The sequence below is a fragment of the Delphinus delphis genome, chromosome 4, assembly GCF_949987515.2.
Source record: "Delphinus delphis chromosome 4, mDelDel1.2, whole genome shotgun sequence".
Taxonomy (NCBI): Eukaryota; Metazoa; Chordata; class Mammalia; order Artiodactyla; family Delphinidae; genus Delphinus; species Delphinus delphis.
In genome coordinates, this window is record NC_082686.1 from 70042321 (window position 1) to 70070231 (window position 27911).

Below are 27911 nucleotides of genomic sequence, written 5' to 3' on the forward strand. Positions count from 1 at the left end.
GACCATCTATTAAAGACACTTTATTTGTTACTGCTTATAGTTAACAGTCAAGAACAAATAATAACAACAAATAAAAATAACTTGCAAAGAGACCAGACATTAGACATAAACAAGGATACTACTAACATTAAAGAAAGCCTGTGCTGGAGGTGGCTGTCCCCATTCTTAGCTGTGTGTGTGTGTTCGTGACCACGGCTAAGGCTCTGTCCCCAGGGAAGGCTGAGGCTTTGGTGCAATACCTCTGGAGTCTGTATCACGAGGCTGAACGTTTGGATCCAGAGCCCAAGCTCCCTCTCTCACCATGAGCCAGTCAGAATGTCTACAATTTCAAAGTGACTTCAAGCTCTTGCTCTGGGGGCTCTGTCTTCACATCCTCTCCTAGGTTCTAAATCTTGGGTAGGGCACGAATTAGAGGAAATGCCCATTTGCTCATTGAGGAGGGGAATCTGAGGATGAAGGTGGGCCCTGGGTACCTTCTCCCTTACTCAGCCTCCAGCCCAGCTTCCTTCTACCTCTGTTCCTCCTTCTCCTGGTCACATTTTTCCCCACTGACTCCCCTACCCACCGGCATTTCAAACCCTCTAGAACGTACCCCTGCAGAGGACATTTCTAGTTCAGGCCTTCTAGTTGACATTAAGAAGGCCCTGGATTGCCAGTAACTGCTCCCAAAAAGCTAAGAGACCTGTCTCTTTTTATCTGTCCTCTTGATTTGAACACAGGTCACAAGTTCCTGGCAGTTCAAGGGTAATGAAATCCCTACATTTGAGGAAAAGAAGGAGCTTCCCTGTTTTAACTTGCCAGAGAATGAACCTCAGCATCTTCAAGGATGGTATGTCCTCCCATCTCCTGGGACCTCCACAGCTGATGTGTAAGAGTCTCCCAGAATACGTCACTTATCTACAGGGTATCAACTCAAAGCAACACTCTTCTAGACTCTTTCAGGAGTGAAAAATCCTGGGAGCTTCCCTCTAGATAGATAGAATGATTACTGTTGCACGGCCAGGAAAAAAAAAAACCTAACTATTGTACTGATTGGAGCAAATCAACTATGTTAAGTACAGATGCTTACTAATAGCATCTATGTGCATTTAATTTCATAGGTACTTAGTTAGCAAACAAGCTGTATTCATTGCAAACAGTCACAACTTCCATTCAGAGAGGCTGGATGGAAGAGAAATACCAAAGGCCAGACCTTCATGGCTGCTCCCTTCTCCATCAGTCTTTGAAACACTCAAAATAAAAGCTCATACGTTGGGTTGAGGGGCCATGGATGGTTCCAAATTTTTACCGTTCTAGACAAAACGAGAGAGAGAGAAAGAGAGGGGGAAAAAACTCTTAGAAAAGAAGTATTCCAACAGAAACATATGAGAAAATTTAGATTCATAAATGATTAACATTATTGTAATTAATACAATTTGAATACTATTATTCAAATTAGAACCCATCGTGCTGTGTTCTTTATGCATTTTGGCTTATTTGATATTTACCCTCTGAGGTAGGCTTCATTTTAACCATTTCACAGATGAGAAAACAAACCCAGAGAAGTCAAATAACTTGTCTGAGATCACACAGCTTGTAGCAGGAAGGGCCAGGCTGTGAACCCAGGTCTGTCTGATTCTAAATCCCATGCCTGCTCAGCCACTAAAGGGCTTTCTTCAGAGGTTATACTTGAAGTAAGGGTTCCACTGTGGGGAAAGGGAGGTTTGAAATGAGTTCCATGGTTAAGGTTCACCTCAGGTAGGACCAAAGAGAGGTCCATCTCGGCTCTTGCTGGCTAGACCCTGTGTCCGACCCCACACGGCGCATTTTGTGCAAGTCATCCCTTCGTGCACGCATGGAACACTTAGATTCCATGACTGAAGGAAAGCTGATACGTAAAATCAACCGTGGGATTTCAAACTAAAAATAAGTCAGATTTTCCCAGAATATTCAAAGTGCGTTAAGATCCTCAAAGGATGACCCGCTCACCTGGGCCGCCTGCAGAAGCAACGCTCACACACGGGGAGTGGGGATACTGTGCTCCCCTTCCCCGGCCCCTCTACCACCCTCCCGGGTCCCCCCTCTCTTTCAGCCTCTTTATTTTTCTTCTCTCCTGGGGATACCTCACCCCTCCTTCTTTCCCTTTCTCCCCACTCTTCCTCTTTTAAACAAGTCATTTCTCTCCTTTCCTCTCTTCTTCCCCCTCTCTCTTCTCTGGCCACTTTTCCTCTCCCTTCTGTCTTGTCACTCCTCCCCAAGGGAGTCCTCTCTGACAGGCTTTCTCCTTTCAGTATTTCATTTGGTCACACTGAGCAATGCCAGCTACGATTCTCCAAAACAAATCTAACAAGGACAAGCTACTTGCCTTGAAAGTCCTCCCAAGGGAAAGAAAATATTATCGGCCTCACTTGCCTTGTCGCTTTAGAAATTGATCGGGTGGCCTTATGGTCTGGGGTGGCGCGGGGAGGAAAGGAGAGATCTGCCTTCATGTGGGCTGGCTGGAAAGGATCCACGTAAACAGAACCATGTTTACGTCCAACAGTCCTCCCCAGGCCTGCCCTAGGTCCTAGGCCCTTCAGCAGTCTGGGAATTGTCATCACAACCACTGGAGTTGTATCCCAAGAAACATATCATTTAAGGAGACCTCAAGGGCATGTGAATTAAGATTCCTTTTTTAGAGCTGAGGAAATAGATGAACAGATAAATTAAGTGGTGTGTCTAGTCACATAGATGGTCAGTGTTAGGGACCAAGTGGTGGTTACTTTCAATAGCTTTCGATTAAAAAAAAAGTCTACTGGGCAGCCAGGGCTGCTGATGATACAACAGCCAGGTCCCAAGTCGGCCCTGGGGCATTTCACTCTGCAAAGGCAAACAGAAAGCATGCAAAGACTCACCTAATAGTGTGTGCGGGGTATACCGCCCCGGACTACGTAGGGATTCTGTGGCTCACTCTCTCTGGGCAGGTTCGTGTTGATCTTAGGGAAGATCCTCCCGTCTGCTCCTAGATTGCTAAAGCCGGTATTCCGCAGTTGCAGATTTTGAAAATTGTCCTCAATCAAGTTCTGTTCTTCCACATTCCTCCTTTGGTTCTTTGAACTGTAATCGGTAACAAGAATTAGGGTCTGACAATGGCAGCAAGTTCCTTGAAGCAAAAGTTAATATTTTTTCTTCAAAATGTTTTGAATTTTTGAAATAATTTCAAATTTACATGTAAGTTACCAAAAACAAGAAAAATTACACAGAGCTCCCATACATCTATCACCCAGATTCCCCGACTGTCAACATTTCTGAACCATTTAAGGATAAGCTGCAGACCTGATGTCCATTACTGGTAATACGTCATTACTTCATTCAGTGTAGATTCCCTAAGTCTCCTCATAAGCTCCATGTAACCATCAAAACCAGAACGTTAACCCTGATCCAACGTTACCATCTAATTCCTCCAGTCCCATTTACATTTTGCTAATAATGTTAGTATTTTTCAGTGTGCTTTTGAATTATTTATGGAAATGGTAATAAAAGTCAAAGAAAAAGATGATTTGTGGTACAATTTTTCATTCAGGCAAAGTCAATGTCTACAGAAGCACCTCCGTGAACAAAATGAGTTCAAGGCATAAAGGTCTTAAGGAGAAACAGGAGTTTCCCACGTTGTTCTGTGGGCCCTCAAGGACCTCAAGTGTAGGCATTCAAAGCCAAGTGGATGGACCTGCAGGTGAGAGAGGCACCTGTCCCCCAATTAACTCTGATCATGACCCTTCTCTCCTTCTGGCCTGCAGCGACAGTCCTGCCCTGTTAGAATATGGGTAATGGGGCCAGAGGCATCCATCATGGCCACAGGGCAGTCCTGGGGTGACTCTCAGACACTGGAACGTCAGAAAGGAAGACCCACTCACCTGGTGACCCTGATGGTCAGCCCAGCCCGCCACGGAGTTCCTGCCCTGTGACAGCACTCCCATCTAAGGTAACTGACAAGAGGCTTCCTTCCCTTTGGAAAGGGCAAGAAATTATAATTCTTGGACAAGAGCTCCCAAGAGTCATGAATCTGTGGCTGGGCAAAGAGCAAACGGGGCTCTGCAGCAGGAAGGGGAACCGAGAACCGAGGCTCTCAAGGGGCACAAGCTCTATCACAGTCCCTGAGGACCCTGGAGACTGGGGCAGTGAGCCGGTCCACTGTGGAGGAAGCAGCCTTGCTCCAGAGTCGAATGTCCTGTCCACCACACCCCCACCCCTGGAAAAGGGAAAGTCGTGTTCTCAGTTCCCAGCTTGGCATCCTTATAATCAAGTCTCTGGGGAAGAGTTAATATCATAATGGAGTAAAAGAAGAAAAAAAAAGAAACAAAATATTTCAGGAATGTAAACTCTATCCTCTCGCATTACAGTGCAAAAAAACCTATTTTGCCAAAATATAAGATATTAGCTAAAGGTAATTTTCAAAAAGTAGCTTTTTTAAAAAAATCAGAGTAGCTCCTCACTTGGCACATTGAGAATGGAATAGATGATAGTATTCCGTCTCTATTAATGGAGGGAACTTTATCTAAGTGTTTGTAGAATAAATGAATGGACCCTACTTAAGTTTTTAAGAAGGGCATTTAAGGCACAAGCTGAGAAAAGGCCATGCAGAGGTAATGTTTCTACTTAAAACCCAGGGGACTCAGTTAAGGTGGACGTTAGGCTATTTGCAGCGAGGTCCTGGGCAAGGGAGTGACTTAATGAAAATCATATTTGACAACATCAATGGAGTTAAATACTGCTAACAAAAGAGTGTTTTGTTTTGTTTTGTTTTTGAGCAGATAAAGGTTTATTGCAGGGCCAAGCACATGGGTGGCTTGTGCTCAAAAAAAAACCCCTGGGGCTTCCCTGGTGGCGCAGGGGTTGGGGTTCCGCCTGCCGATGCAGGGGACACGGGTTCGTGCCCTGGTCCGGGAAGATCCCACATGCCGCGGAGCGGCTGGGCCCGTGAGCCATGGCCGCTGAGCCTGCGCATCCGGAGCCTGTGCTCCGCAACGGGAGAGGCCACAACAGTGAGAGGCCTACATACCACAAAAAAAACAAAAAAACAAAAACAAAAAAAACCCCCTGAACTCCCAAAAGAGTTTTTAATGACATCAGAAAACGGTTGCTATGTCACTTTATAGTATTAAGCAAAAACAAACCTCCACAAAAAAAATTTTAAAGCACAAAAGATACTAAATTACATATATAACATCATTTTAAAAAGTAGCAAAAAACCTGGAAGGATGTAGGCCAAAATGTTGGTTGCTTCAGGGTGGTGGGTTGTGTGGGTGACTTTTTAGTCTGCTCCTTTCCACATTTTCTATTTTCTTCAGTGATCATGGATAGCTTATAGAATCAGAAGAAAATTCAGGTAAGACAAAAAGGGCAATGGTATTAGAGAGGCCTCGCCTTACTTTTCTTCTCTTGCCCGGGAAAGGCTGGGCGTGTTTGGAAACCAGAGTGTAATGCCGGTGGCACTGTGTCCCAGGAAAGGGACACTTCATCCCATACCTCGCTGAGAAGATGAATGCGATCACCAAGCCGAGAATGAGGATGCCAGCAATGGTGCCCACGATCGTGAGGATCAGCTGAAATGCTGAAAGGGAAAGGAGAAGAGTAGGAACGGCTTCCCCCAAGCAGACTCCCACTGTCTACTGCACAGGTACGTGTGTTCCCAGTGGTTCCTGGCCAAGAGGACAATTGGGCTCTGCTTTCTGACCCTCTTCCAGGACCAGGATGGGTGGGGGGCTCACCTCCTTTAGCCCTCTCTCTGCCCACCCCCAACTGTGTCTTCAGAACCCAATCAAAAGAGGCAACCTTGCCAGATAAAAGAAGTCCATAAGCACAGAGGAGGCCATGGTGGCAGGACCTTCCTGGGCTTTGTCGGGGGGTGAGATCTCATCGGAGGTCCACACTACCTCCTTACCTCTGCTGGTTTGCCTGCCTGCCTGCCAGAACGGACTTTGCTGATAAACTAGGGGAACTGGGTTGGAGTTAAATTTGTCACTAACAGAGGAGCTTGATGGAATTGATGAGGGAAGAGACTGGAGGTTCATTACCACCCATTCTCCTCTGGGTCTGCTTGTTTGGTGCTCTTGAAATACGGCTGTGGGGTGGCAGGTAAGTGTAATTTTAACATACACAGCAGATTTCAAACACATAGTATGAAAAAAATGTAAACTATCTCATTAATCATCCTTGTACTGATTGCCCATTGAAATAGTATTTTCTATATATTGAGTGAAATAAAATGTTACTAAAATCAACTTCACCTATTCCTCTTTACTTCTTAAAATTTACTCAGAGCTTTTAAAATCTGAAATTAAATCTGAAGCTCGTGTTACGTTTCTATTGGACATTGCTGCTCTGGATCCCTTTGATCCTTTCTGCTACGTGACTGCCATATATGCCACCTCTAACCAGGATGCCAGGGACCATTAAGTCTGGAAAAAACCTCAAAGGCCATCTGATCCGCACTTGTCATTTTATAGGTGTAGACACTGAAAGCCAGAAGAAAGAAATGACTTAGCAAACCCAGCCTCACAACAAAATACAGTAGAAATTAAAAGCATTTCTTATCACTAACTTTGTGGCTGGCTGGGAGGCTAACAGGAATATTCCCTTCATCTTGGATCATTGATCTTTTAGTTCATTATATAAAATGTAAAATATGAAATCACTTAAAATATACAGTTAGTATTGTCCCAGTCTGGTGGGGGTAGGGCCTGGGAGGGAACCAGGCAACTGAATTTATGACAACACATCCCAAATTAGTAAATAGCTCTGAGACAAAAAGATGATTTGAGTATTTGAATATCTGGTTTCTAGTTCTGCTCTACTGTGAACATAAACATTTTTGGAATATACTGGTCTTTATCGTTTTTAGTAGCAGACAATGCATATTTAATCTAATGTAGGAAATGAATATAATGTTGGGACAAACTTCTTTGGCCTGGGACAAGTGCAGAGACACCAGCCCACCTCTTGGGCTGAGTTCTATTATTTCCCATAACAGAGAGGCTCTGCCCACAACCTAAGGGTGAGCATGGAGTGGCCTGACCCAGAAGACAAACTCCAGGTAGATTTTTCTCTCTCTTTATGAAACAAGCCAGAGACTTTGGGGGACTGAACAGAATTTTGAATGTGGTCAATGTCTGTTTCTTAGAAGCTTATTAACAAAGCAAGACTCTTCTACTCACGGTCTTCACAATCAACTCCGCTGTAGCCAAACGCACACCTAAAATATAAGGAGTAGAAGACCATGGTAAGGAGCCTTGTGGGAGCAGGTCAGAGTTCCCACCCAACCTCCACGTCTTCCTTGCATCTTTCTTTCATTCTCTCCTCCCCGTTCCGTCTCCTCTCTCTCTTTTCTTCCTTACGCTCCCATTCTTCCAGGTGAGTGTCTTTTACGGCACTCTGGAAGGTCGAGGGGGTACACAAGCCCGTGTGGTTCCATTTGCTACCAACTGAACGCTCCATCTTCTGAGCGCCAGGAGGATTCAGCAGTTTGGGTGAAGCCGAGTCCCAGAGGCATGGAGCTTAGTGGGGCCGCCTCGGGCTGCGAGACCACCTGGCTCGGCCATTTATTTGCTGCCCTGTGAGTGGGGACGTGCCATTTATATGCTCCGAGCTTCAGTTTCCTCACCTGAGAATGGGGAATAAATACATTCCTGACTGTTGTTGTATGAGAAGCATTACCTGCTGTGGTTCCCAGCACACGGAGAATGTTCAAAAACTGATGATAATGATGGGGGTGGTGATGGTGATGCTCTGTACCTACCAACTTATGCCAGCGAACCAACTTCCAGACCCTAAACTCATACATATGTGACAAGCTCTATCCTTTTTGCCTAGTTTCAGCTACGACAAGATGAAGAAGGAGGGATTTCTCTTACGGTTGACAGATCCCATGATCATCTTCCTTGTAGTCTGGCAGGCACACGCAGGTAGCGTTCCTGCTGTCCTCCACTAGGCATTGCTTATTGTTCTGTGTGTTGCAGTCATCAGGACACTTTGGACCCAAAGCTTCAAAAGAGAGTGATTTCTGGGTAATTTTCAGAAACAACCCCTTCAACACCAAAGTGACACATCACAGAATACAAGTTTTTCACGTTGCTTTTTCTGGGTAAAACGCGGTGCTCAGTGGCTCTGCACTTGACGTGCGCCCTGTGAAGCGGCATGTGGGCCTCCTCACCAGCTCTTAGCCAAGGCCCTATCCAGGCCCACAGGACTAAAGCCAAAATTCACATCCCTCAGACTCTGAAATGCACATGGAAACTCGAGCAGGAAAGTGTGTACTTTGCAAATGCAAAAGGAGAGAGTGGAGGAGGCACGAAGAACATTTAGAAGCAGGTGGAACACTTACCAACACACAGGGGGATCTGTGGGTTCGGTCTCAGCAGCCCCGGTTTGCACTGACATAGTAAACCACTGGTGCAGTCATCTTGCCCATTCTCTTTCTCACAACCGTAATAATCACACCGCTCTTGCTCTAAGAGGCACAAATAATTCAAAGACATATTTAGCAAGACAATATGGATAAGGTAACCTGTGAAAGCACCCCATTCCATTGTCGTTATTGTTGCCTTTTAACACATTTTGGGATTCAACCAATGAAAATCTGAGATTCTGAAATTCAACTCCCCAGGGGATCTCTTCTCTAACTATTTCCTTATATTATTCAATTAAAATTAATTCAATCCAGTGCAATGCAATGATGTTCCAAGTCTCTTTTTCACCTACCTCTTTGCTAGGTTCCACAAGGGACACAGTAGCTGCATAAGTTTTGGACCCCATCTTTGGAGAGTTACCTGTTTATACCCTTAGAGAATCGCATCCAGCAACTCGTAATACAGACTTTAAGTACAGTGGGAATTCAGGGGCTCAGGTAGCTAAAGGTAACATCGTGGAGGAGGTGGAAATCGGGCTAAGTCTTGAAAGATAGGGAAGACTTGAACAGTCAAAGGAGAGGCAAGGTCTAAGTGGAGTAAACAAGGCATGAAAAGAAGTAAAGTATTCTTGTCCAGGAGTGATGGAGTAGTACGTGGGCAGGGGAGAGGCAGTGTGGTGAGGAGGAACAAAAGTGAGAACTCTTGGCTCTACCGTTGATTGGCCGTGGGCTTTTTGTTCAAATGTTTAATTCGTGGTGGGTCCAAGTTCCCTCCATCTATGAAATGGGCTAATGATTCTTGTTTCACATGATTGTTGTGAGAACTGAATGAACTAATGTAAATGCAATTGTCCACTATAAGATACTCAGCAAGTAATCGTTCTTTTGTTCACTCATGGGTATAGCAGGGTTTCAATGTCAGGTTACGGACACTGACTTTTATCCTACAAGCCTGAGAATCCATTGATAGATTCTGAACAGAAGCATGGCATAAGAAAGCCATCTTTTAAGAATGTTAGTCTAGAAGCAGATTGGAAGACATCAGGGACAAAAAGATGAATCTGAGAATAGATTAGGGGGAGAGAATAGGAGCAGGTAGAACAGATATGTGGTTACTCTCTTCTAAACACCCCAAACCTGTAACTAACCTTCCTTCATTACCTGCCATTTGAAAATGCCTCTAAATAAAAACCAGAGAAAGAGATTCTACAACTTGACACAGAAAAGAGAATCTGTCTTTGCAGCAGAAGCAAGAGAGCAGGAAAAAGTGTTTTTCTCTAAAAGTTCTGAGCTCTCCCTTCCATGTGCTGGGCGGCTCATGCTCCTGTGGCCGTCTCTAGCTGGCATCATTTGGTAATCTGTTAATGTACCTAAGAGCACATGCCTGGTCTCAGAGTGGAGAGATGCTGAGAAGAGTTGTCCAAAAAAAGAGCAATTCTCAGCCCTGAGACCAGATGGTTTCAAGTCTTCCAGGGCTCAGAACCAAGGCAGTTACTAAGTAGAGCCGAATGAGAGAATTGCAAGGGTCCCCAACTTTATTTTGAAGAATGCGCTGGTTATTTTCATCTGACAACCACTTGGAGTGGTCAGTCCCCATGCTGATGGGGATCCTCAACTTCCTCACACTTGCTAGAAGTCTCATTCAGCCCAAAGCAGAGCATATGATAAGGTTTTTGTCTTGCCTTGCTGACAGTTTCATCTTCTGGAGGTAGAGGTTCTGACGGCATGAATTGCTACTGTGGACCAAATTCTGACCCTGAGGAGAAATTTATTCGCAGGTAGAAGTGACGAGTCCCTTGGAAGACAAGGACCAGGTGACAGCCAGAAAGAGAAGTATGACTGAGAGAGTAAATATTGAAATGTTCAAAAAGGATAAGGTGCAGTTCCATGGCATGAGACTCTGGAAGATGAAAACAGTTCAGGAAAGTAAGAAGCTCTGAAAATGTAATTCTAACTGTGCAGCTGCAAATGATCCCAACAAGCTGTAAAAATAAAAAAAGGGACAGGGCCAGGTAATATAAGAAACTGGCATGGTTTGCAAAGGACGCTCTCAGATGAGAGACAAAATATAAAAAGAAGATCCCATAACCAAAGATGGAATATTAAAAGTGTGACAGAGACACTCTAGAGTCCCAAATGAGCTCAGGCTTGCCACAAACAAAACCCAAAACAACAACAGCAACAAAAATCCAACAACAAAGAGCAAAGGGTTAAAAATAAAAAATGGGCAAATGAATGAAAGGGTGTATACGTTTTCCATGTTACAGGCGCTCATGGAAAGGCCAGGCCTGGTTGGTGTAATGTTGATGAATGACATGAGAAAAACAGAATGGCTTCAGAACAATTTTTCTCCAGTCTTGCCAGGAAATAATACTTGGATGGAAAAGAGTTGAATGGACATTGCTAAAGGGACCCATGGAGCGGGTACAGTGCAGGGGAACCCCCATCTTTTCTAATAGAATTTTAAGTGTTTTATTCCAGAGCATTTACATTCCAGGTCCTGAGAGAACAGTGATCATCTGTGAAATCTCGAAAAAGAGAGAAGGTGCTAGAAAACTATAAATGAACAGAATTTGATTATATTTTCAAAAAGAGAAATAAGTTTTGCAAACTAGGGCATGGAGGTTACAATAAGCAAAAAGCAAAAATTTAAGAGACTAAAGAAGGAGTCGCAGAAGGATCAAAATGAAAGATGAGGAAGGCAGAATGGGATCAGGAGAATGGTGAGTGGAGGTTCAGAGAGAAGAGGACTTCAGGAATGGGAGGATACTAGTATCAAATGTTACAGAAAAGTCAGATAAGTTGTGTCTCAACAGAGGCCTTTGGGTTTGGCAACCAGGACTGAGAACCAGTCGCACAGAGCTGCCCCCAGGGCTGGCCTTGGACACCTCTGAGATGAGGAACTCCTGATGACTGCTGTGGTGATTGAAGTAATAGTGCCAGTTTATTCCTGCCTTCCTGTGTCCATGCCCCTTCGTAGGGCCTGCCACACTCTGCTTTGTCATGTGAATTGCTTTGGCCGTCAGGACAGTTGTAAATATAACATTAGCAGAGAGTGAGAAGCACCTGTGTACTGAAATGTGCCCTCTTGCTGCTCTTGAAACCCTTTTGGACTAACCTGCTGGAGGAAGGGAGATCATGTGGAGCAGAGACAAACTGTCCAGCTGAGCCATCTTAGATCAGTCAGCCCTCAGCTGATCTACCCGGCAGCTAATGGCCGATGCTTAAGTGAGCCAAGCAGAGATCAGCCGAGCCCCGCCTAGACGAGCAGAACTGCCCAGGTAAGCCCAGCCCAAATTCTGACCCACAGAATTATAGAGTTATAATAAATAAATGGTTGTTGTTCAGGCCACTAAGATTTGGGGTGTTTGTAACACAGTAAAAATGAATTGTTAACAGCTGTCCTGTGGGGGGGTTGTGTCGGCCTAAAGGGGAAACAGTATAGATAAAACTTTCTATAGCATTCGGAAAGCTAAAACTTGGTATACAGCCCTCTTGTTTCTCCTTTCTTCATCTTTCCTGGTCCAGAGGCTATTTGTCCAAGACTGCCTTCCAAGAAGAGGAACAAACTAGTCAGTCTGATGACTTGGGGGATGGTGATAAAGGAGCAGAAGCCAAATGACAGGGGAAACGGAGGGAGGAAGAAAGAACAGATTCAAAGGAAACTGGGAGATGTCCGTGGATTCAATTATTCAGTGCTTCTGGCCCCCTTCAAACATATAATAGAAAAATTTGTGAAAAGTAGATAGTTCTTCAGGTAATCGTCGTATAAAATTATTTCATACTTACTGATGTATCCTGTAAGCTCAGTTGCACTGTGTTCTATTGCTGTTTCAATGGCACGTGATACGGTTTCTTCAGTTAGTTTTGTAGTTTCCATAAAAATGTTTACTACTGCTATGGCAACAGTATGCATTGCAGATCTTGCTGAAGGAGATGTGCTAAAAATGAAATGAATCCATCACTTGATGAATTGAACTGAAGCGTCAACAAATTGGTCTTCACAGCAGAAGCAAGAAGAAATATAATTCTGCAGCCTGTGGAAGGAAAACCACATTCACAGAAAGACAGACAAAATGAAAAGGCAGAGGACATTGTACCAGATGAAAGAACAAGACAAAACCCCAGAAAAACAACTAAATGAAGTGGAGATAGGCAACCTTCCAGAAAAAGAATTCAGAATAATGATAGTGAAGATGATCCAGTACCTAGGAAAAAGAATGGAGGCAAAGATCAAGAAGATGCAAGAAATGTTTAACAAAGACCTAGAAGAATTAAGAACAAAAACTTAGAAGAATTAAAGAACAAACAAACAGAGATGAACAATACAATAACTGAACTGAAAAATACACTAGAAGGAATCAATAGCAGAATAACTGAGGCAGAAGAACAGATAAGTGACCTGGAAGACAGAATGGTAGAATTCACTGCCACAGAACAGAATAAAGAAAAAAGAATGAAAAGAAATGAAGGCAGCCTAAGAGACCTCTGGGACATTAAACACAACAACATTTGCATTATAGGGGTTCAAGAAGGAGAAAAGAGAGAGAAAGGACCCGAGAAAATATTTGAAGAGATTATAGTCAAAAACTTCCCTAACATGGGAAAGGAAATAGCCAGGTCCAGGAAGTGAAGAGACTCCCATACAGGATAAACACAAGGAGAAACATGCTGAGACACATAGTAATCAAACTGACAAAAATTAAAGACAAAGAAAAATTATTGAAAGCAGCAAGGGAAAAATGACAAATAACATACAAGGGAACTCCCATATAAGGTTAACAGCTGATTTCTCAGCAGAAACTCTACAAGCCAGAAGGGAGTGGCATGATATATTTAAAGTGATGAAAGGGAAGAACCTACAACCAAGATTACTCTACCTGGCAAGGATCTCATTTAGATTCAATGGAGAAATCAAAAGCTTTACAGACAAGCAAAACCTAAGAGAACTCAGCACCACCAAACCAGCTCTACAGCAAATGCTAAAGGAACTTCTCTAACTGGGAAACACAAGAGAAGAAAAGGACCTACAAAAACAAACCCAAAACCATTAATAAAATGGTAATAGGAACATACATAATTACCTTAAACATGAATGGATTAAATGCTTCAACCAAAAGACACAGGCCTGCTGGATGGATACAAAAACAAGACCCATATATATGCTGTCTACAAGAGACCCACTTCAGACCTACGGACACGTACAGACTGAAAGTGAGGAGATGGAAAAAGATATTCCATGCAAATGGAAATCAAAAGAAAGCTGGAGTAGCAATGTTCATATCAGATAAAATAGACTTTAAAATAAAGAACGTTACAAGAGACAAGGAAGGACACTACATAATGATCAAGGGATCAGTCCAAGAAGATATAACAATTATAAATATATATGCACCCAACATAGGAGCACCTCAATACATAAGGCAACTGCTAACAGCTCTAAAAGAGGGAATTGACAGCAACACAATCATAGTGGGGGACTTTAACACCTTACTTACACCAATGGACAGATCATCCAGAGAGAAAATTAATAAGGAAACATAAGCTTTAAATGACACTATAGACCAGATAGATTTAATTGATATTTATAGGACATTCCATCCAAAAAGAGCAGATTACACTTTCTTCTCAAGTGCACACGTAACATTCTCCAGGACTGATCACATCTTGGGTCACAAATCAAGCTTCGGTAAACTTAAGAAAACTGAAATCATATGAAGCATCTTTTCTGACCACAATGCTATGAGATTAGAAATCAATTACAGGGGGAAAAAATGTAAAAAACACAAACACATGGAGGCTAAACAATATGTTACTAAATAACCGAGAGATCACTGAAGAAATCAAAGAGGAAATTTAAAAATACCTAAAGACAAACTACAATGAAAACACGACAATCCAAAGCCTATGGGATGCAGCAAAAGCAGTTCTAAGAGGGAAGTTTATAGCAATACAAGCCTACCTCAAGAAACATCTCAAATAAACAACCAAAGGTGTAACCTTACACCTTACACCTAAAGGAACTAGAGAAAGAAGAACAAACAACACCCAAAGTTAGTAGAAGGAAAGAAATCATAAAGATTAGAGCAGAAATAAATGAAATAGAAACAAAGAAAACAATAGCAAAGATCAATAAAACTAAAAGCTGGTTCTTTGAGAAGATAAACAAAATTGATAAACCTTTAGCCAGACTCATCAAGAAAAAGAGGGAGCTTCCCTGGTGGCACAGTGGTTGAGAGTCCGCCTGCCGATGCAGGGGACATGGGTTCGTGCCCCGGTCCGGGAAGATCCCACATGCCACGGAGCAGCTAGGCCCATGAGCCATGGCCGCTGACCTGCACGTCCGGAGCCTGTGCTCCACAATGGGAGAGGCCACAACAGTGAGAGTCCCATGTACGGCAAAAAAGAAAAAAAAAAAAGAAAAAGAAAAAGAGGGAAAGGACTCAAATCAGTAAAATTAGAAAGGAAAAAGGAGAAGTTAGAACAGACACCGCAGAAATACAAAGCATCCTAAGAGACTACTACAAGCAACTCTATGCCAGTAAAATGGACAACCTGGAAGAAATGGACAAATTCTTAGAGAAGTATAACCTCCCAGGACTGAACCAGGCAGAAACAGAAAATATGAACAGACCAATCACAAGTAATGAAATTGAAACTGTGATTAAAAATCTTCCAACAGCACCGCGATGAAGAGTGGCCCCCACTTGCCACAACTAGAGAAAGTCCTCGCACAGAAATGAAGAGCCAACACAGTCAAAAATAAATAAGTAAATAAATAAAAAGCCAAGCATTTGAAGCCCTTTAAAAAATAAATAAAAATAAAAAAATAAAAAAATAAATCTTCCAACAGGGCTTCCCTGGTGGCGCAGTGGTTGAGAGTCCGCCTGCCGATGCAGGGGACACGTGTTTGTGCCGCGGTCCATGAGGATCCCACATGCTGCGGAGCGGCTGGGCCCATGAGCCATGGCCACTGAGCCTGCGCGTCCGGAGCCTGTGCTCCACAATGGGAGGGGCCACAGCCATAGGAGGCCCGCGTACTGAAAAAAAAAAAAAAAAAAAAAATCTTCCAACAAACAAAAGTCCAGGACCAGATGGCTTCACAGGTGAATTCTCTCAAACATTTAGAGAAGAGCTAACACCCATCCTTCTCAAACTCTTCCAAAAAATTGCAGAGGAAGGACCACTCCCAAACTCATTCTATGAGGCCACCATCACCAAGATACCAAAACCAGACAAAGATCCTACAAAAAAAGAAAATGACAGACCAATATCACTGATGAATATAGATGCAAAAATCCTCAACAAAATACTAGCAAACAGAATCCAACAGCACATTAAAAGGATCATACACCATGATCAAGTGGGATTTATCCCAGGGATGCAAGCTTCTTCAATATATGCAAATCAATCAATGTGATACACCATATTAACAAATTGAAGAATAAAAACCATATGATCATCTCAATAGATGCAGAAAAAGCTTTTCACAAAATTCAACACCCATTTATGATAAACACTCTCCAGAAAGTGGGCATAGAGGGAACCTACCTCAACATAATAAAGGCCATATACGACAAACCCACAGCAAACATCATTCTCAATGGTGAAAAACTGAAAACATTTCCTCTAAGATCAGGAAAAAGACAATGATGTCCACTCTCACCGTTATTATTCAGCATAGCTTTGGAAGTCCTAGCCTCAGCAATCAGAGAAGAAAAAGAAATAAAAGGAATACAAATTGGAAAAGAAGAAGTAAAACTCTCACTGTTTGCAGATGACATGGTACTATACATAGAGAATCCTAAAGATGCCACCAGAAAACTACTAGAGCTAATCAATGAATTTGGTAAAGTCGCAGGATACAAAATTAATGCACAGAAATCTCTGGCATTCCTATACACTAATGATGAAAAATCTGAAACAGAAATTAAGGAAACACTCCCATTTACCATTGCAACAAAAAGAATAAAATGCCTAGGAATAAACCTACCTAGAGAGACAAAAGACCTGTAGACAGAAAACTGTAAACACTGATGAAAGAAATTAAAGATGATACCAACAGAAGGAGAGATATACCAAGTTCTTGGATTGGAAGAATCAATATTGTGAAAATGACTATACTACCCAAAGCAATCTACAAGTTCAATGCAATCCCTATCAAATTACCAATGGCATTTTTTACAGAACTAGGACAAAAAATCTTAAATTTTGTAGGGAGACACAAAATACCCCAAACAGCCAAATCAGTCTTGAAGGAAAAAAACAGAGCTGGAGGAATCAGACTTCCTGACTTCAGACTATACTACAAAGCTACAGTAATCAAGACAACATGGTACTGGCACAAAAACAGAAACATAGATCAATGGAACAAGATAGAAAGCCCAGAGATAAACCCACGCACCTATGGTCAATTAATCTATGACAAAGGAGGCAAGAATATACAATGGAGAAAAGACAGTCTCTTCAATAAGTGGTGCTGGGAAAACTGGAGAGCTACATGTAAAAGAATGAAATTAGAACACTCCATGACACCATACACAAAAATAAACTCAAAATGGATTCGAGACCTAAATGTAAGCCCAGACACTATAAAACTCTTAGAGGAAAACATAGGAAGAACACTCTTTGACATACATCACGGCAAGACTTTGTTTGATCTATCTCCTAAGGTAATGGAAATAAAATAAAAAATAAACAGGGGCTTCCCTGGTGGCGCAGTGGTTGAGAGTCCGCCTACCGATGCAGGGGACACGGGTTCATGCCTCGGTCCAGGAAGATCCCACATGCCGCAGAGCGGCTGGGCCCGTGAGCCATGGCTACTGAGCCTGCGCGTCCGGAGCTTGTGCTCCGCAACGGGAGAGGCCGCAACAGTGAGAGGCCCGCGTACCGCAAAAACAAAAACAAACAAACAAAAAAATAAACAAATGGGACCTAATGAAACTTAAAAGTTTTTGCAAGCAAAGGAAACTACAAACAAGATGAAAAGACAATCCTCAGAATAGGAGAAGATATTAGCAAATGAATCAACAGACAAAGGATTAATCTCCAAAATATATAAACAGCTCATGCGGCGTAATATTAAAAACACAAACAACCCAATCAAAAAATGGGCAGAAGACCTAAATAGACATTTCTCCAAAGAAGACATACAGATGGCCAAGAAGCACATGAAAAGATGCTCAACATCACTAATTATTAGAGAAATGCAAATCAAAACTACAATGAGGTATCCCCTCACACAAGTTAGAATGGGCATCATCAGAAAAGCTACAAACAACAAATGCTGGAGAGGGTGTGGAGAAAAGGGAACCCTCTTGCACTGTTGGTGGGAATGTAATTGATATAGCCACTATGGAGAACAGTATAGAGGTTTCTTAAAAAACTAAAAATAAAATTACCATATGACCCAGCAATCCCACTACTGGGCATATACCCTGAGAAAACCATAATTCAAAAAGACACATGCACCTCAATGTTCATTGCAGCACTATTTACAATAGTCAGGTCATGGAAGCAACCTAAATGCCCATCGACAGACAAATGGATAAAGAAGTTGTGGTACATATGTACAATGGAATATTACTCAGTCATAAAAAGGAATGAAAGTGGGTCATTTGTAGAGAAGTGGATGGATCTAGAGACTGTCATACAGAGTGAAGTAAGTCAGAAAGAGAAAAACAAGTATCCTATATTAACGCACATATGTGGAACCTAGAAAAAATGGTACAGATGAACCAGTTTGCAGGGCAGAAATAGAGATACAGATGTAGAGAACAAACGTATGGACACCAAGGGGGGAAACTGGAGGGGGTGGTGGTGGTGGGATGAATTGGGAGATTTTGATTGATATATATACACTACTATGTATAAAATAGATAACTAATAAGAACCTGCTGTATAAAAAATAAATAAAATTCCAAAAAGAAGAAAAAAATGGTCTTCAGACCTCCCAGACTCTCAGATCTCTCAGCACTAGTCCCTACCCATTGTTTTGTTTTTTGGGTTTTTTTGCGGTACACGGGCCTCTCACTGTTGTGGCCTCTCCCATTGTGGAGCACTGGCTCCAGACACGCAGGCCCAGCGGCCATGGCTCAGGGGCCCAGCCGCTCCGCCGCACGTGGGATCCTCCCAGACTGGGGCACGAACCTGTGTCCCCTGCATCGGCAGGCGGACTCTCAACCACTGCGCCACCAGGGAAGCCCCCCACCCATTGTTTTATATCCACCGTTGAGGTTCACATAGGGAGGCATGGGGTTGCCATAAGATGGCCATTTATAGGCCTAGAGATCTCTATTCGGCATGCATTCGGACGAAATCTAGGGCTATAGCAAGGTCTTGTTGGAAGATACTTAGAAAAATTGTGGACAATCATTTTTAGGATTAAGGAGCCTGGAGTGAACCAGAAGTAGAATAAGTGATATATGAAACAGTAAGCTGTCACTTTCTGCAGAAAGTCAAGAGTAGGTCTCTTGATGAGCTGTAAAATCTCAGATTTGTGCTTTGAGAGAGACAGAGGGGTGTGTGTTCCTCCCTGTGCACATAGAGAACAGTAATCAACCAAACAGAGTCTGGATCATTCCAAGAAAGGGCCCAGGAAGCCAAAAGTCAGCTTCAAAGTGTGTGTGTGTGTGTGTGTGTGATTGGACCTGGGCACACCTGACCCAGAGGAGAACTGATCCCAAGGAGGGATGGGGCGGTGAGAAGCATCAGAATATAATACCAAATCACATCACCAGATACTAAGTGCTTGCTACGAGCAAGACATCATAAGAATCTCTCTAATCAGCGCTGCAACTTGGGGCCCTGAGATCAGCTGTACCAAGTTCTAATTCTTTCATTATCCAAAAAAGAATCAAGTGATACAACCACTGAGAGAGAAAAAAAAGGACTTTAAAAAACTTCTTCCTGCCATTCGCCCAGTGGTGGGTGGTTGCCACAGCTGGTTTAGGTCCCCGACCACTGGGCCCCCTTGTCAGGAGGAGGCAGCCTCCGGGCTGGGGAGAAGGCACTGCCACCTCGGGCGGCCAACACGGTCCCCTGGGACAGTGCACTTCCTGGCCTCGGTTCCCCGCTGAGTTCGGTTTCCGGGGTTCAGGCCCGGCTCCCCTTCCTGGTCTCTCTTCTCTCGCTGGGCCGGTTTATCAGGAGAAGATTGTTTTCCAGGGCTAGAAACTGGACTTCTGATGATGTTTGACCCAGCGGCAGCAATAGCAAGCAACGTGATTTCAAAGCTGGGCTCAGCTTTTGTTTCTTCCCTCTTGTAATCACAAAACCCATTTCGGACCAGGAATTCCAATCATGTCTGTGATGGTGGTGAGAAAGAAGGAAATGGGAGAAACTCCTAGGCAGGAACACCTTCTGTTGTGATGACCGCGTGATGATGGCCCGGCAAAAGGGCATCTTCTATTTGACCCTCTTCCTCATCCTGGGGATGTGTACACTCTTCTTCGCCTTCAAATGCCGCTACCTGGCTGTCCAGCTGTCTCCTGCCGTCCCTGTGTTTGCTGTCATGCTCTTCCTTTTCTCCATGGCTACACTGTTGGGGACCAGCTTCAGTGATCCTGGAGTGATCCCTCGGGCCCTCCCAGATGAAGCAGTTTCATAGAAATGGAGATAGAAGGAAAGGGACTTCCCTGGCAGCACAGTGGTTAAGAATCTGCCTGCCAATGCAGGGGACACGGGTTCGAGCCCTGGTCCAGGAAGATCCCACATGCCGTGGAGCAGCTAAGCCCGTGTGCCACAACTACTGAGCCTGCGCTCTAGAGCCCGTGAGCCACAACTACCGAAGCCCACACGACTAGAGCCCATGCTCTGCAACAAGAGAAGCCACTGCAGTGAGAAGCTCACGCACCGCAACAAAGAGTAGGCCCTGCTCGCCGCAACTAGAGAAAGCCCATGTGCAGCAACGAAGACCCAATGCAGCCAAAAATAAATAAATAAAAATTTATTTAAAAAAAAAAAGAGTAGAAGGAAATATACCAAAATGCATAAATATCCCTGAGTTGAGAGACCGTCGGTGATTTTTTTGTCTTCTATTCATATTTTCTGTTTTTTCCAAATTTTTTACAGTAAGCATATATTACTCTTATTTTTAAATAATTGTTTTTCTGATTCTAAATATTACCAGTCTTTTTTCATGCATATATTTTATTTTTGCAAGGTAAAATCCTTTATGCATGCTTCTTTTTAGCGTACATTTTCATTTTTCAGTATGTTGTGAATATTTTCCTGTCATCATTTAAAATGTGTACATCATTTGAAATGGCTGCATAATATTCCATCCCATGCATGTATCATAATGTACTTAATCAACCTCCTATTATGATACTGAGGTTATTTTCAGTCTTTCACTATTAAAAGGGACGTCTGTGACCAAAAAACTCCAAAAAACAAAAAACAACAACAACAACAAAAACTTCTTCCCTCTCTGATTTGTGGCTGTGTGTTTTTAAGACTCAGGATATATATTTTCCTGTCCAATTGTTTTCCTATACTCCTTTCTGACTTTTGAAGAAATAGAGAAGCTTGAAAACATAGCCAGCCTACTTAGAAAATGTTCACAGCCATGTGGGTTCTGCAGAACAATCCAGAAAATCCAAAACATGAACCAAATTCTGTTTTTAGGAATGATCACCTCAAAAGGGAGTCCAAAAGCAAAATGGGCTTCAGAGTTCTAATTTAACATTTCCTATCATGATTGGTTCATGATGGGATTTGGAGGTGACAGTGGAAGGTATAGGGCAGTGAGAAAGGGGTACTTGATACAAGCTTTCTTTATCTGTTGAAAGATGACCAGAGATCTATGGTATAATTTTGCAGCGGGGCTAGGAAAGAAATGCCATCCATAACGCATTCATTTAAAGAACCTGCTAGCATACTCTCCAATTCAGGAGACAAGACATGACACTTACAGAACAGTTCAAGGAAATGATGGAGCGGTCGTGTTCTTAAGTGACAAAAAGCTGTAGTATAAATGACTAGAGCACTAGCCTCTGAGTTAAGAGCCCAGAGATCTAGACCCAGGATAGCCACCATCTTTTGTGGTCCAAGACCAGTCCCAGCTTCCCTCAGCCTGAGTGTCCTCCTCTGTCCAAAGAGAGATTTGAGTGTTAGAGAAATTCTGAGGATCCTTCCAATTCCAACATTTGGACAGTAAATAAAGAGCTTGGGGATTCAGAGGAGAGAGCACTGGTATGGAGCCTAAGAAATGCCTTCTGAGGTGAGACTGAGGTCTATTTGCCTGCCATGGCCCCCTTGCTGGGGGAGTCGCTCCTGTCAGGACACTGAGCTCACAGGTAAGGGGTTGCCTCCAAAACTCCCCTTCCAGTAACTCCTTAAGAACGGAAGGAGTGCCACAGTTTCCCCAAGTGACTCTGTGGGACCAGCTCTCCATCATACTTGCAGGGTCCCATATTCTGGAAGGGAAACAGAAGGGGAACTAACTTGTTGAAACTGACTATGTGCCAGGCACTTTGCACAGGGAATCTTTCCAAAGGTATCTCATTTACTCCTCCCAGGGTTCTGGGAAGGTTGATCAGATTATCCCAGTTATAGAGATGAGGCAACAAAAGTTCAGAGAGGTTAAAATGCCTACCCAGTCACACAGCAATAATGTGCCAAGGCAGGGATCCAAGCACAGATTTACACCTCATTGTTCCTGTTTTTATCCAGTCATCCTGATGCATGAGCTCCCTGTTGTCCCCTAAATCAAACCTAATGTCCTTCAACAATGCATAGACCTTCAGGAGTCTGCTGTACCTCCAGCTTCCAGCCTGTGTGTTGGGGCCCAGCCTCTCTGCCTGCTGCTTGCACCGTGCCTCCCATTAAGCTGCCTGCCAGCCTTCTGGCTACCCATCACATGTGCACCTTGCTCACCGCCAAGATCAAAAGTCACCACTTTTAGGAGGTCTTCTCTGAATTCACATATCTAAATATATATAGTATGTTTTTCCACAAAGGACTTGACAAAGTTTATAAAGATAGATGCAATAGTAAAACCATAAAATATAAATACATTAAAGCTGCTTTTTCTGCATGGTTCTGTTCACCTTAGAGCAGTGGTCCCCAGCGTTTTTGGCGCCAGGGACCGGTTTCATGGAAGACAATTTTTCCACCAATAGGGGCGGGGATGGTTCAGACAGTAATTCGAGCGATGGGGAGCCGTGGGGAGCCATGGGGAGCCGTGGGGAGCGGCAGATGAAGATTTGCTCGCTTGTTGCTCACCTCCTGCTGTGCCGCCCTCTGGGGTTGAGGACCCCTGCCTTAGAGCATTCTTTCCTCAGCCTGTAGCACTCATGTATCGATACGCTTCAGAGGAGGCCAAGATGGAATCACTAACTTCTTCAGAATCCTCCGCCCCTTTGGGTTCCCAAAGAGCATGCAACCCTGCTCACTGCACGTTGCTATGCTCACTGCATTCTCGTTCTTACTGTAGAAAGAGCTCACGACAGGCCCTGCAGTAGCCAGGTGCATGACTGGGGTCTTCCTGTCTGCCTCATTCCCCCCTATGAGGGAAGAGATGGCCGTGAGCCATTCATTCTCCTCCTGACCCCCTGGAATGCACATTCCAGGAATTGACCAGGTGTGATTTGTAGCCAAAGCATCAAACCAAACAAAGAGAACCAGGTGATGCCCTGGGCTATGTGGGCAAGTTGCTGAGTAGCCAATCACAGGCAGCATCTTGCTATCCCCAGGTTACACCCTGCCCACCCAGGCCAGGGTCAATGTGACGTCAGAGGCAGGGCCCTCTGTGGTACTCAGACTAATCATCTCTTCTTGACCTGTGACTAGCCATCCTAGGGCCTCAGTGCCACATGGGGTATGCAAGAGAACACAGAAGTTAGGCAAACACAACCTGCTTCCAAAGTACCCCATCAGTCCACAGCAAACTTACCTTAATTTACCAATTACAGTCTGCCCGTAATCAGAACTGTCAAATGCCTTTTCAAACTGTGGAGAAAAAGAACAGAATTAAGAACAACTACAAAGAGAGGGGGAAAGTGATATTACATCTAGGTTTTAACATAAATCCATTTCTAAACTCATTTATGTAACTATAACACAACAAATTATTTGTTCTTTCCATGCGCTCTACTGAAAGGTATTTCAGTAATTTTTGCTGTAACATAGGAAGATTCTGATATAATTCAGAGCCACCCAGGAAAAAGATGGAAACCTGAAGCACCCAGCCAAATCAATACTCTTAAAAATAACGTGACTGACTTGTTTTGTCTTTTCAAAGTTACTGTTAGACTTACATATATGCATGCTTTATACACTCATCAGTTTACCTAAGGAAGACTTAAATGCCTACCTTACCAAGGCATCATGCCTGAGACATAGAGATTACCAAGATGGGCAGACCCAGCTTCTGATCAAATAAGAGGTTACACCATGAAGTTGAGAGAGGTAAGTGACAGAGAGAGTAGAATCTACCGTGGAGGTTCAAAGAAACTCTCATCTAGTCGCAGAGAACCAGAGAGGGCTTCATAGAGGAGATGGGCTGTAAAGCATTTCAGTAGGTAGTGCGGGGCCAGGAAGTGGAAGAAGGAGCAGCCCACACCAATGCTCGGAAGCAGTGTGCCTCAGAAGGCAGCAGGCTGAGGTGCCAAACTTCTCCGCTTAGCTTTTGCAAAATTTAACTGCTTTGAACCTCACTTTCTCATTGGAAAATTTGAGATAGCAGTAATTCCCACCACATAGGGCTATCATGCGTAGAAAGTGAGATAGAATATATGACACATGGCTTTGTGAGCTGGAAGGGGCTCCAGCACAGGTAGATCTTCTTAGGCCTGAGTTGCGTTCCAAGAGCAGAGACAATTCTAGATACTTGTTAACAAGTGGCCAGAGATTAAGCTGGGACCTCTGGCAGGGGTGAGGTGGAGGTAGGATGGGGGTCTCAATTGGAACATAAGTTCTTTGATGCCAAGAATGGGGTTCGTTTTCTCTTTCTTATGACACCCCCCTACCGCCTGCCACCTGCCCATCCCCATGCCTATTCCATAGCACTCAGCGCAGGGCAATCCCTAGGAAACACTCAACAAACACCAGTTGACCGATGACTGAATGACTTAACTGTGAAAGACATGACCTTGGACATGTCTTCCTCTCTTTGGACCCCATCTCCATATTTATTACATGAATGTTGAACTGGGTTGGTGCAAATTTTTTTATTATATAATCCAAGAATTTTATTATTTTTCTCCCATGGGGACCCCACATTTAAAAAAATCATGGCAACCAATGTCATTTAAAAAGATGTTAAATCATTTCTCTTTCATTCTAGTCAAATTCAAATACATTTGATGCTCTAGTTAGTCTGGGCAACCTTGTATCCAGAATATGTCCATATTCCTTTTAATTCTTTTACATATCAGGAAGAGCTGGTATTTCTGTAAACCATCAGGGCCCTGGGAATCTACTTAGGAACAGGTTCACTGGATGACCTCCAAGGTTCTATCCAGCTCCCCTACTGACCACTTTTTGCACTTTTAATTTTCTTAATCCCAAAAAATGAGATTGCAAAATTAGCATCGGCATAGGAAAAAGGTCTTCCATTTTTTTTCTTCTATCAGGTCACCCTTTGAGGATTTGCAGACATACACCTCTCAGTCTGAAGGGCTGCAGGACTGGGCAGGAGGGCAGGAACCATGCTAACAGGCCTGCCCAGACCTCATTGCACAACAGAGCCAGCAGGGAAGAAGAAGCAGCCCTGAGGTCAGGCAGGTCTGGGTTCAAATCCCCCGTCCTCACTCATCAGCTGGCTGTCCTTCGGTCAGTTACTTAGCCTTCCTGATCCTTGACTGTTATTCTGTACTTTCTGGTCCATTTTCATGGCCACTGTGCTTCCTGGGCCCCCATTAAGACGTTAGTTTTTTAAAGTGTTTCTCCAAGAGAACCCTCTTGCACTGTTGGTGGGAATGTGAATTGGTACAGCCACTATGGAGAACAATATGCAGGTTCCTTAAAAAACTAAAAATAGAACTACCCATACGACCCAGCAATCCCACTACTGGCCATATACCCTGAGAAACCATAATTCCAAAAGAGTCATGTACCACAATGTTCATTGCAGCTCTATTTACAATAGCCAGGACATGGAAGCAGTCTAAGTGTCCCTCGACAGATGAATGAATAAAGAAGATGTGGCACATATATACAATGGAATATTACTCAGCCATGAAAAGAAACGAAATTGAGTTATCTGTAGTGAGGTGGATGGACCTAGAGACTGTCGTACAGAGTGAAGTGAGTCAGAAAGAGAAAAACAAATACCGTCTGCTAACACATATATATGGAATCTAAAAAGAAAAAATTGTTCTGACGAGCCTAGGGGCAGGACAGGAATAAAGACGCAGACGTAGAGAATGGACTTGAGGACATGGGAAGGGGGAAGGGGGAAGGGTAAGCTGGGACGAATTGAGAGAGTGGCATGGACTTATATATACTACCAAAATTAAAATAGATAGCTAGTGGGAAGCAGCTGCATAGCACTAGAGCAGTGGGATAGGGAGGGTGGGAGGGAGGGAGATGCAAGAGGGAGTGGATATGGGGATATATGTATATGTATAGCTGGTTCACTTTGTTATAAAGCAGAAACTAACACACCACGGTAAAGCAATTACACTCCAATAAAGATGTCAAAAAAAATTAAAAATAAAGTGTTTCTCCACCTAGAGTTCTAAGACATATTTCCAAGCTAACATTTTTCCCTTCAAAACTAAATTTTGAGAAACACTGGCTGGACACCCTCTCTAAGACCTTCCAGGTCTGACATCTGTGGTTCCAGAATAGAGATCTCCATCTCTTTCATGTCGACACACTCACAAGAATCAAAATGAAATGAAGCTGTTGTTCATTTCGACATTTTTGACAATGGCAAAAAGAAGTAACATATAATTCAGATGGAGTTCCTCTTCCAGACATTAAAAAAGCCAGAAGAGTATGCAAATTTGATTGTAAAAAGGAAAAAAAAATCATCTTTAATTTTTTTTCTCTTCAATTCTATGGAAGGAATTTATTTGAAAACAGCATTCCATTTCTCTGTCCACTTAAAAATATTTAAGAATATTTCTGTATGAATGAGTACGGCATGGCTGGAGGTGGCTTCTCAAGGCCCTCTGCTGTGCCAGATGTTACCCCTCCAGGTGCAGGATGACGGTGAGTACCCAGGGGCCCAGAGGAGGAGCCTGGGCAACCAGGAAGCAGTGGCCCCCAGGAGTGTGGAACAGCTACTGTTTACAAACCAATAAGCATGCATTTCACTGCTTGATCCACCGGTACAGCTGTACCAGCACGTACCACCCGAATACCAGTCTACACTCTACAAGTCAGTGTTAGCATAAAGAATAGTTAGAGAGGAAGGATGTTTGGAAAATACTTACAAATCTAGTAATGTTAAAGTATAATTCCTGATAGGCCACAGAATTTCTATCTTCTAAGTCAGATGTAGGTGGTATATTGGCCATAATCGTACCAGGGAATATCTTTCCTGAAATTCAAGCAGAATCTCTCTGTGATATTTAAAGTAAAGAATGCTACCTAATATTCTAGGAAATACATCTTTCCTTCATTGACGCAGTCATTTTTTGTTTTCAGTGCTTTTAATTATTTAAGAGGGAAAAAAACAGTTGCAAAGAACATCTTCGTGCACAAACCTTTCTACATATGGAGTCATTTACTTAGAGTGGATCCCCAGAAATGAGAGTATTAGTGCTAAAAACAGGAACAGTCTTTTGGCTTTGGGGATATCTCTAATTTCTGTGGCCAACACAATGCATTCATTTCCTGTACAGTTGGTCTGTTCTGGCAAGGAGGGATATTTCTCATTCATAAAACAGACAAAAACATGGAACTCAGGAAACAGCCTTGGACTTTCATAGCGCCCAGCTGATATAACCAAAAAAGTATAGGGTCGATTTGCTCTTAAAGTTCATTTCCAGAGCTGAGAGGCTCTCAAGTCTCCAAAAATAGGGTTTGCTGTTATAGAACAAGCAAATCCTATGACAGAGAACTAACCAAGGTCAGAGACCAGGTTCCTGGTTCGTCTGACTCTGTGGTTTTAGGAAATCACCTTATTCTGCATCAGTGTCCCCATGTAATAGCACCACTTTGTATTTATGCAGCCTGTGTACTTTTCCAGGGACTCCGACATCTATCATTCTCATTTTGACCCCGTGGCACCGTTCCCTTGAACAGTTTAAGTGAAGGGACCCATCTACTCCCGTACCTCTAGGACTAGCTCACAAATCTGAATGTCTATTTCCTTTCCCACTAGGTTCCATCGAGATAAAGACAGGAAGCATTTTTTCTACTTGGCTGGTCTTTGTTGCCTCCAAATTTTCCTCTAACTTTAGTATTCTGGAAGCTCTTTTTGCCATTATTTTAAGTTTTCTACTCCACTTAGGTCTGAGGTGCAGTTCTCCATGATCCATCCTTTGTAACTCACCTTTCTCGCATGTACTAGAGTTATAGTAATACCCTTCTGAACACAGGCAAAACCGTCTATCATGCAGATTAACACATGAAGAATCACCCTTACAGGGAT

At 43.2% G+C, this 27911-nt stretch overlaps 1 protein-coding gene across 1 annotated transcript; it reads right to left on the bottom strand.

The window, feature by feature from the left end:
- On the bottom strand, positions 1 to 27880 carry LOC132424765 (mucin-13-like). The gene is made up of 10 exons (XM_060010813.1): positions 27813 to 27880; positions 26749 to 26855; positions 23259 to 23314; positions 12152 to 12303; positions 8339 to 8464; positions 7869 to 7998; positions 7173 to 7210; positions 5485 to 5569; positions 2874 to 3075; positions 1 to 1292 (listed from the first exon to the last, which is right to left on the bottom strand). Exons 2-9 carry the CDS (start codon positions 26830 to 26832, stop codon positions 2874 to 2876), a joined length of 873 nt encoding a protein of 290 aa, XP_059866796.1. The 5' UTR covers positions 26833 to 26855; positions 27813 to 27880; the 3' UTR covers positions 1 to 1292.
- Positions 27881 to 27911: the final 31 nt, after the last annotated feature.